We start from the raw sequence: 14,758 nt of genomic DNA, 5'->3' as shown, positions 1-14,758 counted from the left end.
TTATTTATCTTTTTACTTGTCTTTTTTGGGCATTATAGCAGCAGAATGATGGTCTGGCTACTGTGTTGTTTTTTCCTCATTGAAACGAAGAAAAATTACGTGCAAAAGAATATTTTTATACATTTATTTTTCTTTTTAATTTACAAAAAAAATCGTCAATATCTAAGGATTGTGAGAATTGCAATTAAAATCAAATTGGCACCCAAAAAATTGTAATCGAATCAAATCGGGACAAAAGCATATTGTCACAGCCCCTATGATTTATATATGAATTTTCTTAATTTTAATTCCATGCATTATTCATTTGATATTTATATATCAATTGCAATTTTAAATTTAAGTGTTCATATTTATTTAAAAATATAAAAAATATTTAAAAAAAATTAATTTAGATTTAATTCTTTTTATTTTATTTTTAGAATTTTTATTCAGTATTTAAATTCCTTTTAATATTCATTCATTTATTATCCTAACTGCTTAGTTTGACGAAGGGTGGTGGGGAAGCTGGAGCCTATCCCTTCTGGGCGAAAGGCAGGGTACACCCTGGACAGCTCACCAGTCCTTTTTTATATATTTAAAGCAAATATAGATTTATGGACTGATGTTTGTTTTCTAGAAATTAAAAAAAAAATTTTTTTTATCTACTATTCATTTAAAAGAAATAAATAAAATGTTTTTTAATGTTTTATTGAAGGCAAATATAATATTATGGGTCTATATATTTATTAATAAAAGTAAAAATAATTTTTCATAATGTTTCCCTTTCGGTTTGTCCCTCTGAAGGGAAACCTCACTCGGGTGAACTGGCACGTTTTACGCCAGTCGCCCTCGAACAACCGACCATCAGGTCACAAGACAGGTGTACCTGTCAGATGGTTCCACCCTGAACTGGATTGAGATTTTTAGAAAATGATGATGATGACGATGATGAATATGAACAGATTTTGGTGCACATGAGCAGGATGGGGATTCAGACAGCCGTGGCCTACATCTGTCACTGTCCAAATCAATAGAGATGATTGGAGAAGAACAAGTAGTCAATCCTCTTGTGGTGCTGTGTGCTGATTGGCTGCTGCTGCAGGCCCCGCCCACCTCTCCCCTCCTGTGTGATAAATAAGCCTTCAAAGCTTCACATCTCCGAGTCTCCATCTTCCCCTCCTGCTTTCTGCAGCTTTTTACAACTTTTTCTTTTGAACCTGACGTATCCCCAGACGCTTGTTTTTACCAGCTGAGGAGGCTGCATGTGAAGGCATCGCTGCATGTGAAGGCATCGCTGTGTGTTTTTCTTGCTGGATTAGTCTGCTGGGTGGAGGTGGTACAGTGATCTGGGAGCAGCATCAGGATGGAGCTGAAGGACTTCTGTCTGACAGCCGACTACGACTTCCTCGGCCCGCAGCGGTGAGTTCTATGACCCCAGAGGCAAATAGTTTTTATTGTTACTGTTACACAAACTGGCAGAACTAGACGTTAAAAAACAACAGAAAGCGAGATTGTTCAAAATGTCCGGATGCGAAGACTAAATCACCACTATGTAAGTCTGTTTTATGATTCTCGACATCTTAACAGCATGAAAATTTTATAGATATAAAAAAAGATAAAAACTAATTAGAAAAACAAGCAACCAAGTTAAAACTGGTTTATAATGTACGGAACACGTGAGTGCCAAATTTACCTTAAAAACTAGAGGAAAAAAACAGAAGAGAATTTAAATTATTCAGACTGAAACACCAATAAAATGTAAATTTATGTTTTGTTTACATGACTTGCATGTAAATAAATGTAAATATTGTAAATATAATAGTTGAATAACTCCAACGTAAATAAGTCGTATTTTACTCCGTTTAGTTCGGATGCATGTTTGGTTCGGTTTAGTTTTCATCTCTGTTCGTGGACATGAAGGGAAAAAAACTATGTCTGAGTAAACAAGTAAACAATCGCCGTAAACAACTTAATGAGGATGAAAACGTAAAATATGATCATAAATATTTTTTTTTTTACGATTAGTTGATTAAAATCCTTCGTTTTTTTCTTCTTCCTCAGCCTTTTGGACTCCTCCCCATCCTCCTCCTCCTCGCCTCATGATGAAGCTCAGTCTCCCACCTCCTTCCTCCATTCCTCCCCCCTCAGCCCCTCCTTCCCCCTCGACACCACGCCAACTCTCAGCCCGTCACACCCGGCCTTCCTCCTCCCCAGCCCAGCCTCCTCCTCCTCCTCGCCTTACAGCCTCCTTGGTGGCGATCCAGGTCCAGACTCCCCGACAGGATGTAGCTCCAGTGGAGGAAGTGTGGGAAGCGGCGCGGCATCCGTGTGTTTTTCCATGTCGCAGATGGACTCCTTTTCTGCCAAGGTGAAGATGATTTCCTCTTCTGCCATCTTGTTCAGTATAAACAATGCGGATAAAGTTTTTATGACCAAAACACCACAAACGGAGGGGTTTTCAGGAGGCCTGGATGTGGCGTCAGAGTGAGGCGGTGCCCAGTGGCGCATCTAGCTGCTGACAGACGTCCAATGTCCTCCCACATTCCCATAATCATCAGCAGGTTTACTGGGAATTGGACCAGTTGCTGGCCCAGTAATGGACTGGTCATCTGTCCAGGCTGATAGATGACCAGATTCGCTGCTAAACAAGATTCAGTGAAAACAGAAAGAAAAAAGCGGCGGGCAGCGTTTGACCGTACGGTAGCATTTTGGCTAATTTCGGAGTATTTATACTCATCAATAAGTATTGTTTCTTAGATAAAGTTCAAATGAAAAAAGTCTTTCTTGTAAATTGTCTTGTGCTGAAGACTTTAAATAACTGGGTCACTTCTTGTCATAGACTTTAACTACCAAGCTAATTGCTAACATGCTAACTGTTGCTAACTGGGAAATGTTTTCATCTTTTAAATTTGCGACTCGTTTTCTCTGTGGACTCAACTATTTTTAGATTAATTCAGCATAGAAGATTAAAAGCCAAAATTCTGAAAGCTGGAAACGGATCCAATGTGGTAACATCTAAACCGCCATGGCGGCTGCTTACTGAATGCAGGTGGACTCCATCCTCCGTGGCGACTACCTGACACCGATGGGCGTTGCAGGGGCCAAGAGGTTGTGTCTGGTGTGTGGAGATTTTGCCTCCGGTTATCATTACGGAGTGGCTTCCTGTGAAGCCTGCAAGGCATTTTTCAAGAGGACCATACAAGGTAAGAAAAGCAGCTTCAAAGCCGCCATTTATTCCCATCAGCTCATAGACTGAAACCTTCACGTTAGCCTGATGTAAATTCAAGTGGAAATATAAAGATTAATTATGCAAGTTAAGTCACATAATAAAGAAACTAAATAAATAATTAAATATCTCTGTGAATACTTAAAACAATAAAAAAAAAATCCCATAAGCAAGCTAACAATAACTGAAGCTGACTAAGAGAATACAATGGAGCAGCAGCAGATAAAGTTGTTCATCATGATGTTTCTTTGTATCTTAGCAAGTAATTCCACACAAAAATTATCATCAGCTTAAATTAAATTAGAAAGTGACTTTTATATATTTAAGTAATGCGACCAGGTAAAAAAAGACAAACAAAAACAAGTTATACTTTGAAATAATTTTTCCACATTTACTAAATTAATTTATCCATTATTATTATTATTATTGTTATTATTAATAATAATAATAATAATAATAATAATAATAATAATAATAATAATAATAATAATAAAAATGTATTATTATTATTATTATTTATTCATTTATGTTTTACAATTTTTCTTATTTCTGTGTTTTTGGGGGCACTTTTATGATTCCATACACCAGCTATTGTTTTGGTTGAGAATGTGAAACTCACCAGAAATACATAAAATCTTATTCAGATTTTATTACGTGGATTTAAAGAAGTGGGACCACAGAGATATGTATCTCTGATTACTGAAATTTAATCCATTTAAAATCAATAATCTATTCTAAGTATAAACGCTGTTCTCTGAAGGACCTGGTTCTCGTGTATCAGGAAGTTTTACCAAACGTGACAAATCTCAACCACATTGGACTGAGAAGCTTTGCAGAACTTCCAAACACAAACATGTTCTTTCATCTTCAGCCAATCAGAAAACCGCTGAAAGTAAATGAATGAGCTGACCTGATCAATACGGCAGCGCTCACTGCATTGATTAGTGTGTGAAGCGTTCAGCTCGAACCATCAGCTGCTTGTTTCTGGCTTCGTCTGGATTCAGATCAGCTTGTTGTCCTGAGATCCAGAAACCTGATTGGTTATCTGCATTCATTGATCTGTGGTGGGAAAGAGAAGGGAGGAAGGGAGAGCAGAACTGAATCAGCAGAGGAGGAAGTTGGAGACCTGGTGGTGGGGGTTGGTATGGGGGGGGGGGGGGGGGGGGGGGGGGTGTTAGTCAGGCTGAGGAGATGCTCCCAAGGTTTTTTTCCTGCATTGTGTCTCGTCAGCATCCTGTTAACTCTGAAGTTTAAGCCCTGTCACCCTGGAGGGGGGGCGAAGAGGGGGTGTCTGGCCAGATTTCTATGGATTTCCATGTGAACCTACACGAGGACAGCGGATGGAAAATGAAAGATGTTTCACAAAGCGGTGAAACTTCTGCATTTCTTCCATCAGGCAACATCGAGTACAGCTGCCCGGTGACGAACGAGTGCGAGATCACCAAGCGGAGGAGGAAGGCCTGCCAGGCCTGCCGCTTCCAGAAGTGTCTGCAGGCCGGCATGATGAGGGAAGGTGCGATACATCCAGCAGACAAAGCTTGGTCTGTAGCGAGGCGTTGGGCAGAACCTGAACATCATCTCTGGGTTGCAGGGGTGCGTTTGGACCGGGTCAGAGGCGGGCGCCAGAAGTACAAGAGGCGGGTGGAGACAGGAGTGAGCCTATACACCAAAAGCCCGTACAGCCACCCGGTCATCAGCAGTAAGTCCACCCACGTCCTCTCTGAAGACACCAGATGCTGCCCGTAAGGCCTTTCCACACCCGGCCGATGCCAATAAAAACATAAAAGTATCAATAAACCGCAGGTAAAACGTCGTTTCTGACTCTGAACACCAACTTTAAACACGAATAAATGAAGAAGATTGTAAACAAAGTCGCAAGGTGGCAAAAACAAAGACGGGTTCCACATCAAGCGAGGGCGCTGGGTTCCTCCTGGTCTGGAGAGGAGAACTGGTTTAGTCCGGGATCTGAGTGAAAAGATGCGCTGGGTTCCTCCTGGTCTGGAGAGGAGAACTGGTTTAGTCCGGGATCTGAGTGAAAAGATGCGTTGGGTTCCTCCTGGTCTGGAGAGGAGAACTGGTTTAGTCCGGGATCTGAGTGAAAAGATGCGCTGGGTTCCTCCTGGTCTGGAGAGGAGAACTGGTTTAGTCCGGGATCTGAGTGAAAAGATGCGTTGGGTTCCTCCTGGTCTGGAGAGGAGAACCGGTTTAGTCCGGGATCTGAGTGAAAAGATGCGTTGGGTTCCTCCTGGTCTGGAGAGGAGAACCGGTTTAGTCCGGGATCTGAGTGAAAAGATGCGTTGGGTTCCTCCTGGTCTGGAGGGGAGAACCGGTTTAGTCCGGGATCTGAGTGAAAAGATGCGTTGGGTTCCTCCTGGTCTGGAGAGGAGAACCGGTTTAGTCCGGGATCTGAGTTAAAAGATGCATTGGGTTCCTCCTGGTCTGGAGAGGAGAACCGGTTTAGTCCGGGATCTGAGTGAAAAGATGCGTTGGGTTCCTCCTGGTCTAGAGGGGAGAACCGGTTTAGTCCGGGATCTGAGTGAAAAGATGCGTTGGGTTCCTCCTGGTCTGGAGAGGAGAACCGGTTTAGTCCGGGATCTGAGTTAAAAGATGCATTGGGTTCCTCCTGGTCTGGAGAGGAGAACCGGTTTAGTCCGGGATCTGAGTTAAAAGATGCATTGGGTTCCTCCTGGTCTAGAGGGGAGAACCGGTTTAGTCCGGGATCTGAGTGAAAAGATGCGTTGGGTTCCTCCTGGTCTAGAGGGGAGAACCGGTTTAGTCCGGGATCTGAGTTAAAAGATGCATTGGGTTCCTCCTGGTCTGGAGGGGAGAACCGGTTTAGTCCGGGATCTGAGTTAAAAGATGCATTGGGTTCCTCCTGGTCTGGAGAGGAGAACCGGTTTAGTCCGGGATCTGAGTTAAAAGATGCATTGGGTTCCTCCTGGTCTGGAGAGGAGAACCGGTTTAGTCCGGGATCTGAGTTAAAAGATGCATTGGGTTCCTCCTGGTCTGGAGGGGAGAACCGGTTTAGTCCGGGATCTGAGTGAAAAGATGCATTGGGTTCCTCCTGGTCTAGAGGGGAGAACCGGTTTAGTCCGGGATCTGAGTGAAAAGATGCGTTGGGTTCCTCCTGGTCTGGAGGGGAGAACCGGTTTAGTCCGGGATCTGAGTGAAAAGATGCGTTGGGTTCCTCCTGGTCTGGAGGGGAGAACCGGTTTAGTCCGGGATCTGAGTGAAAAGATGCGTTGGGTTCCTCCTGGTCTGGAGGGGAGAACCGGTTTAGTCCGGGATCTGAGTGAAAAGATGCGTTGGGTTCCTCCTGGTCTAGAGGGGAGAACCGGTTTAGTCCGGGATCTGAGTGAAAAGATGCGTTGGGTTCCTCCTGGTCTGGAGGGGAGAACCGGTTTAGTCCGGGATCTGAGTGAAAAGATGCGTTGGGTTCCTCCTGGTCTAGAGGGGAGAACCGGTTTAGTCCGGGATCTGAGTGAAAAGATGCATTTGGTTCCTCCTGGTCTGGAGGGGAGAACCGGTTTAGTCCGGGATCTGAGTGAAAAGATGCATTGGGTTCCTCCTGGTCTAGAGGGGAGAACCGGTTTAGTCCGGGATCTGAGTGAAAAGATGCGTTGGGTTCCTCCTGGTCTAGAGGGGAGAACCGGTTTAGTCCGGGATCTGAGTGAAAAGATGCGTTGGGTTCCTCCTGGTCTAGAGGGGAGAACCGGTTTAGTCCGGGATCTGAGTGAAAAGATGCATTTGGTTCCTCCTGGTCTGGAGGGGAGAACCGGTTTAGTCCGGGATCTGAGTGAAAAGATGCGTTGGGTTCCTCCTGGTCTGGAGGGGAGAACCGGTTTAGTCCGGGATCTGAGTGAAAAGATGCATTGGGTTCCTCCTGGTCTGGAGGGGAGAACCGGTTTAGTCCGGGATCTGAGTGAAAAGATGCGTTGGGTTCCTCCTGGTCTGGAGGGGAGAACCGGTTTAGTCCGGGATCTGAGTGAAAAGATGCATTGGGTTCCTCCTGATCTAGAGGGGAGAACCGGTTTAGTCCGGGATCTGAGTGAAAAGATGCGTTGGGTTCCTCCTGGTCTGGAGAGGAGAACCGGTTTAGTCCGGGATCTGAGTGAAAAGATGCGTTGGGTTCCTCTTGGTCTGGAGGGGAGAACCGGTTTAGTCCGGGATCTGAGTTAAAAGATGCATTGGGTTCCTCCTGGTCTGGAGAGGAGAACCGGTTTAGTCCGGGATCTGAGTTAAAAGATGCATTGGGTTCCTCCTGGTCTAGAGGGGAGAACCGGTTTAGTCCGGGATCTGAGTTAAAAGATGCATTGGGTTCCTCCTGGTCTGGAGAGGAGAACCGGTTTAGTCCGGGATCTGAGTTAAAAGATGCATTGGGTTCCTCCTGGTCTGGAGGGGAGAACCGGTTTAGTCCGGGATCTGAGTGAAAAGATGCATTGGGTTCCTCCTGGTCTAGAGGGGAGAACCGGTTTAGTCCGGGATCTGAGTGAAAAGATGCGTTGGGTTCCTCCTGGTCTGGAGGGGAGAACCGGTTTAGTCCGGGATCTGAGTGAAAAGATGCATTGGGTTCCTCCTGGTCTGGAGGGGAGAACCGGTTTAGTCCGGGATCTGAGTGAAAAGATGCGTTGGGTTCCTCTTGGTCTGGAGGGGAGAACCGGTTTAGTCCGGGATCTGAGTGAAAAGATGCATTTGGTTCCTCCTGGTCTGGAGGGGAGAACCGGTTTAGTCCGGGATCTGAGTGAAAAGATGCGTTGGGTTCCTCCTGGTCTGGAGGGGAGAACCGGTTTAGTCCGGGATCTGAGTGAAAAGATGCATTGGGTTCCTCCTGGTCTAGAGGGGAGAACCGGTTTAGTCCGGGATCTGAGTGAAAAGATGCATTGGGTTCCTCCTGGTCTAGAGGGGAGAACCGGTTTAGTCCGGGATCTGAGTGAAAAGATGCGTTGGGTTCCTCCTGGTCTAGAGGGGAGAACCGGTTTAGTCCGGGATCTGAGTGAAAAGATGCGTTGGGTTCCTCCTGGTCTGGAGGGGAGAACCGGTTTAGTCCGGGATCTGAGTGAAAAGATGCATTGGGTTCCTCCTGGTCTGGAGGGGAGAACCGGTTTAGTCCGGGATCTGAGTGAAAAGATGCGTTGGGTTCCTCTTGGTCTGGAGGGGAGAACCGGTTTAGTCCGGGATCTGAGTGAAAAGATGCATTTGGTTCCTCCTGGTCTGGAGGGGAGAACCGGTTTAGTCCGGGATCTGAGTGAAAAGATGCGTTGGGTTCCTCCTGGTCTGGAGGGGAGAACCGGTTTAGTCCGGGATCTGAGTGAAAAGATGCATTGGGTTCCTCCTGGTCTAGAGGGGAGAACCGGTTTAGTCCGGGATCTGAGTGAAAAGATGCATTGGGTTCCTCCTGGTCTAGAGGGGAGAACCGGTTTAGTCCGGGATCTGAGTGAAAAGATGCGTTGGGTTCCTCCTGGTCTAGAGGGGAGAACCGGTTTAGTCCGGGATCTGAGTGAAAAGATGCGTTGGGTTCCTCCTGGTCTAGAGGGGAGAACCGGTTTAGTCCGGGATCTGAGTGAAAAGATGCGTTGGGTTCCTCCTGGTCTGGAGGGGAGAACCGGTTTAGTCCGGGATCTGAGTGAAAAGATGCGTTGGGTTCCTCCTGGTCTGGAGAGGAGAACCGGTTTAGTCCGGGATCTGAGTGAAAACATGCGTTGGGTTCCTCCTGGTCTGGAGAGGAGAACCGGTTTAGTCCGGGATCTGAGGCTGGACCACAGCCGCTTCAGCTAGCGCACAGCCAGACTGGTCGCCATGGTGATACAACGTCTGAAAGAAGCGACAAAGTGACGCTTGTGTAGCTCGCCACCGGATGGTGACACTGTCAACACGCCTTCTCTGATTGGTCCATTCTGCATATGTTGGATGCGAACATTCAGGAAAATCGTCATGGTTTTCTACTGACTTGATATTGATTCAATCGGAAATATTGCGAATTATTCGGGGGAAGAATTTAGAGCCGGTGTGTTAAGGCCTTTGGTCTCGGGTGGGGGAGACATCCTGGAGCAGCGATCCCAGATTCTGGCCCTGCAGGTTTTAGATGTTTCCTTCCGACTGACTTGGATTTGACAAAACGCTTATGGATGGATTTCATTTGAACTAGATGTGTTGGAGCAGGGAAACATCTAAAACTTCAGTACAGTGGCCCAGAATGACAGAGTTCCCTGTGGCCGAGCTCCAGCTCGACCAAACGGAGGCGGTGGGTCCAGATGATGGGTGGAGACACTTTCACACCTTCATGAAGTTTTCATTTTTCAATTTCTGCCTTTCCTTCAGGAAACAAGGTGATTTCCCATTTACTGCTGACTGAACCCGCCCCGCTAGACGCCAATCACGACGATTCGACCAATGACAGCAGCCTGCGGATCCTGCTGACCCTCTGCGACCTCCTGAATCGGGAGCTGTTGGTTCTGATTGGCTGGGCGAAGGAGATCCCAGGTACACACTGAAAACCTTACATCTCGCTTCAGGATAGAATAAAGGCCCATTTCTGCTCCCTTACATCAACCTGGACGTCCGTTTCAAACGTTGTCATACTTCCACGCCTCCTCTACGTTGCCATGTCAGTGTGTTGTGTTGCCAGATCATTTCCATGGTTTGACACCAGTTTTTAGTGAGACGTTTACATGGGAGTTTTCATTCCGAATAAAAGTTCATTTCGCTTTAAACTGATGAAAAACGACAATGTAAACTTCATTCCTAATGCAGATTTCTATTCGGAATTAAACTTAATTCCGATGTAAATTTCTGGTTTATTCCCATTTTAATCCCGAACTATTTAATTCCTCTGTCATGTAAACCTTCATTCCGCTCTAAGTTAATTCTGGTCGTTCTGAGCATGCTCGTTACCTTGTCCTGTCCCGATGACGCGCGTTGTTGACAACAGGGAGCCAACCTATTTATTTCCGGTATACGTCATACGTCACGTGCACCCTCTGTCCAATCAGAATCCTTCCCAACCCGCCGCTCTGAAGAGGAATTAAGTGTTTCATGTAAACCTTCATTTGGAGTTATTATTACCATGTAAACTCAGAGGAGAATACGTTAATTCTGAATTATTTTATTCCAAATCATTAACTCTGAATGAAAAAACATCATGTAACCGTTCCCTATGCACCTTTTTAAAGTTGTCAAAGAGACCAGAAGAAGAAAAACGTTTTTTTTTGTTTTGGCGTTTGGCCTCCTTCAGGTGCTTCTTCCTGTTCCTCTTCTTCTTCTTCTCCGGTTTGTTCCATTCGCAGGTTGTATATCAGATATCAGTCAAGTGACAGATAGCTCAGTCCTCTGAAACTGAAAACTAGCGCGCGTCGCACCGTCGCAGGAGACGGCCGAAGCTGCCCGTCTATCTGCGTACCGTTTTATTCGCCCAGCGTTAATGGTCCTGTTTCCCGTCTGGCCTCCTGCGGCGCATTGGTTGTTGTGGCGAGATGGTCTCCAAGCGGAGGTCCAGTCGGGACGGTTTTATTCGGTAAACTATGTCGTTTCCATGGCGAACTGTAATTTGACCGGGTAAGCGGCGTATAGCCAGATAGCGATAGGAATATTGCGACTTCATAGCCGTGTGATGCTTCGACGTGGTTTTAAACAACATGGAGACGTTCCTGCTTTACTCTTACTGCCAAGTTGAACAAGAAGAAGAACCTTCAACCAATCAGAGAACTTCAGGTTGCACATTCCAGCTTTAGGGTGGGACCAGTAAGGCTGGGACCCTGGATACTGGTGGTGGAAATGGGACTGGACCAACAGCAGGCCCTGCTCCGTACAGACAGGCTGTCCTGCAGGTTTTAGATGTTTCCCTACTCCAACACACCTGATTCAAATGAAACTTTCTCTCCCGAGCGGCTTGTTCATTCCTGCCAAAACTCCTTAAACTGGATCAGTGACGTCTAAAACCTGCAGGACGGCGGTTCACACCTGTTTTATCGGATCCATGCAGAGTTTCTGTTCAGACTTTACTGGTTTGGCTGATCCATGCTGGGAGGAACCCAGTGGGAAGCTAAACAAGCTGGTTTTTGATTGGTCAGAGGTACTGGGTGACACCTGTCTTACCTCTTCCAGGTTTTGCTGGACTCTCATTGGTCGATCAGATGTCGCTGCTGCAGAGCGGCTGGATGGAGGCTGTTCTGGTGGGTGTGGCCTGGCGTTCACAGGCCCAGGCAGGGGAGGAGCTTGTGTTCGCTGGAAACCTGAGGCTGGGTGAGGCCCAGTGTCGAGCCGCCGGATTGGCCGACCTGTACGAGGCGCTGCGTCACCTGATGGCGAGATACCAGGTGATGAAGCTGAGCCCGGAGGAGGTGGTGACGCTGAAGGCCATGGCCCTCGCCAACTCCGGTACGAGCACGCTGATGACGGTTCATGTGAGCTTATTGACCCAGACAAATGTTTATTGATGCGAGGCTGGGGGCTGAAGCAGAGGAGAGCACATAAGTATTGATTAGCTCCAGAAACATACTTTTAGCTATAAAAGGAGGGGGTCTCTGTATGTCTGGTCAGTCTCTCGCCGTCTGAGCCTCAGATCAATAGACGCGATTCATAAAGCTCATCAATACTCACACAATGGAAGATGCTGGATTTTCATCGGTCAGAACGCCTCAAATGCTGCAGTTGACACGACCGTCCATGTGTGTGGTTGACAGATGCCGACCCGGTGGACTGTCCGGACGCCGTGCAGAGGTTCCAGGACGGGCTCCACGAGGCGCTTCAGGACTACGAGTTGTCCCGCAGGGAGCAGCACCGGGCGGGCCGCCTGCTGATGAGCCTCCCGCTGCTGCGACAGACCGCCGACCGAGCCGTGCAGGCCTTCCTGCGACTGCACCGCCAGCACCACATCCCGCTGCACAAACTGCTGCTGGAGATGCTCGACGCCAAGGCCTGAGCACTTCCTGTCTGCAGTCACATGACCTGCAGCCTCAATGTCTCCGGTTTTATTTCACTTTTTTTTTTTTTTTTTTTTTTGGACATACACGGGCTTCCGTAGCCAATGCGTTCAGGGCAGTCAGGACATTTCACCACATCCTTCACTCACTCCGGAAATCATTTACCGGCATCTAATCAGCGTATCAATAAATCAGAATCAGGTCCTGTTCCTGCTCAGGGGGAGTTTAGTCGGAGCCTAATCAATGAGATGAAGATGAGATCGTCGTCATCATCGGGACATTTCTTGTATTATTTAAATCTATTTTTTTAAACAGAGATATTTTTGATGGAATTTTTCTGTGTGCTGGTTAACACTGAACTTGAGCTGGTTGCCATGGCAACCGGGGTATTTAAGAAGCTGTGGACTTTTGTCACGCGACGTCTCGGCTGCCGATTAGGGATCAACTTTAGGAAAATATAACTTATACAAGCAAATTGACATTTTTATTTTTTCAAGAACTTTGACAAAAAAATTGTTTTTTCTTTGGTTGTTGATATTTTCTTGACCTTCTAATAAATTTATTAAAGACTTCAGTTCTGATTGTTTTATGTTTTAACTGTGCACCCTGTACTGTAAATGAAAATAATTTAGCAGAAAATATAAAATATAAGACAGAAATTTAAACTAAAATTCAATTCCAATTTTATGCAACTTAGATAATATTGTCCACATCGGGCTTAACAGTAAACTGAAAATTTATTTTTAACTGCAAATAGTTTAATTTTTTCTTTAAAAAGTAAGCAGCACTGTAGTGATCAATCAGTTAGCTGATAACTGAACTGTTCTCTGCAAATTAACCAATAAATCAGGAGATGATAACTCTTAGTATTTTAATAATTTACAGAAAAATTACAGCCTGAAAACATTTTGGGTTTTTAATTCTGTTTCTGATCAATGATCAGAGTGATTACAGGATGAGTGAGGAAGACAAAGAGCTCCTCCTCATCATATTACTGGAGGATGACGACGTTTTTCTGCTTCATTCGAATAATCAATTCTTCTGAAACCTTCCGTAAAGAAGATTTTATCTGGAACGTTCCAGATGAACTCGAGAAATTAAAAGTGAAACTCAGAGACAGATTTATCAGGTTTCCTCAAACAGAAAATCTTCTATAAAAAAAAAAAACCCAAAAAAACCAAAAACATAAATAACATGTATAAACTAGAACCAGTTATTATTGACATAATAGCAACTGGGAATGCCCATTAATTAAACTATGATGAATGATTGAAATGAAATTGCACAAGTATAAGAAATTGGGAAAAAAAAAAAAACAACAACCCACAACCTACATTTTTACTAGTTGGCCCTCATCAGGATTTGAATCCATGACCTCCTGCATTGAAGCACACTGACTTACTCACTACGCCACTAGCGCTCTTGGTTGCATCTTGGAAAAAGCTCTCAAATTTTCTCCAGTTAGCATGGGAATATTTTGTTTTCACACTTCCAGCAGGGTGGAATTAGTGGGACTGCAAAAACATGTGCAAGGTTAAGCTAAACTCCAGTGAAGATGTGAAAGACTTTGTTTAACGTGTTTAAGATTTATCAAAGAGTTGAAATGTTGCAGGGAGCATTGTTGAAACAAATCCTTCATATTTAACTGAGACATTTGTAAATAAATTCCTTTGCTCCTTGAAGTGTGCAGCTGAGGCCAACAGTTCACATTGAGCAGCCTGCAGAACTGCACGGCATCACACAAGCAACAGCTGACAAACAACGGAGCTGTATGTTAAATGCTGCATTTGAACCCGTGCCTTGTATGTGTACCTGTGTACCGGTGCACAAAATGGACCAATCGCTGAGCTGACTTCCGTTCTGTCCAATCACTGGAGAGGATTTTAACATTTGGCAAAAATGTGAATAACTTGAAAAGTTTACATATTAGAAAGACCAAAAGTCATAGCACATATCTCCTTAATGGACTGAACAGTTTGATATTTGAATGGTTGAAGTGAGGCAAAAGGTGCAGGAGGAGTAGCGTGCCAAACATTTTGCAGGAAAGACAATGGAGACCGGGACCAAGACGACTGAACACTGCAAACCGTTGCAGAGCTCCGAACCCCCGTTGAAGCTGTTTTCAGCTCATTATGCAAAAACTGACCAATCGCAGAGCTGAATTTTTTCAACGTCCGATCTGCATTTGGTTTGAAGGACTTTCATCCAATCACAAGGCTGAATTTATTTGTACAAAATCCTAAATATCTCAAAAACTACAAAGATTTCAAATAAAAATCGTAGCACACATGTCCTGAAGGAGCTGCAGGGTTTAAGATCTGAATGACTGAAGTGACTTGAACGATGTCCATTCACATTAATAAAAACAACACATTAAAAAATCTTTAAAAAAGAAAGTTTTCACCTGAACAGCAGCGAGAACGACTTAGAAACACCCCCACCTGGTGGCGTCTCTAGGAACTGCAACACTCACCACATCCACAGCATACGATCGGCCGTGTCCTCACCAAACTTCTGATCGATCGGCTGTTAATCTGCAGGACGTTTTAAAGCCTTTCAAGAGTCTAAAATCTTCCAGAAAAACTGATTTAACAAACTGTTTTATTCAATTTATTCCTTCATTGATGTCGTCATC

At 45.2% G+C, this 14,758-nt stretch overlaps 1 protein-coding gene across 1 annotated transcript; it reads left to right on the top strand.

Annotated features, from left to right (window-relative positions):
- Positions 1–1,342: 1,342 nt before the first annotated feature.
- esrrd (estrogen-related receptor delta) lies at positions 1,343–12,122 on the top strand (the record flags this gene model as incomplete). Its single annotated transcript, XM_079246975.1, has 8 exons — positions 1,343–1,398; positions 2,041–2,347; positions 3,029–3,182; positions 4,602–4,718; positions 4,797–4,904; positions 9,524–9,685; positions 11,306–11,578; positions 11,884–12,122. The coding sequence occupies 8 exons, from the start codon at positions 1,343–1,345 to the stop codon at positions 12,120–12,122; spliced, it is 1,416 nt and encodes a 471-aa protein (XP_079103101.1).
- Positions 12,123–14,758: the final 2,636 nt, after the last annotated feature.

The sequence above is a fragment of the Telmatherina bonti genome (assembly GCF_933228915.1).
Source record: "Telmatherina bonti genome assembly, chromosome: 9".
In the NCBI taxonomy this organism is placed as follows: Eukaryota; Metazoa; Chordata; class Actinopteri; order Atheriniformes; family Telmatherinidae; genus Telmatherina; species Telmatherina bonti.
The sequence above is the reverse complement of the archived record's forward strand: the minus strand, read 5'-3'. Positions and strand labels throughout refer to the sequence as shown.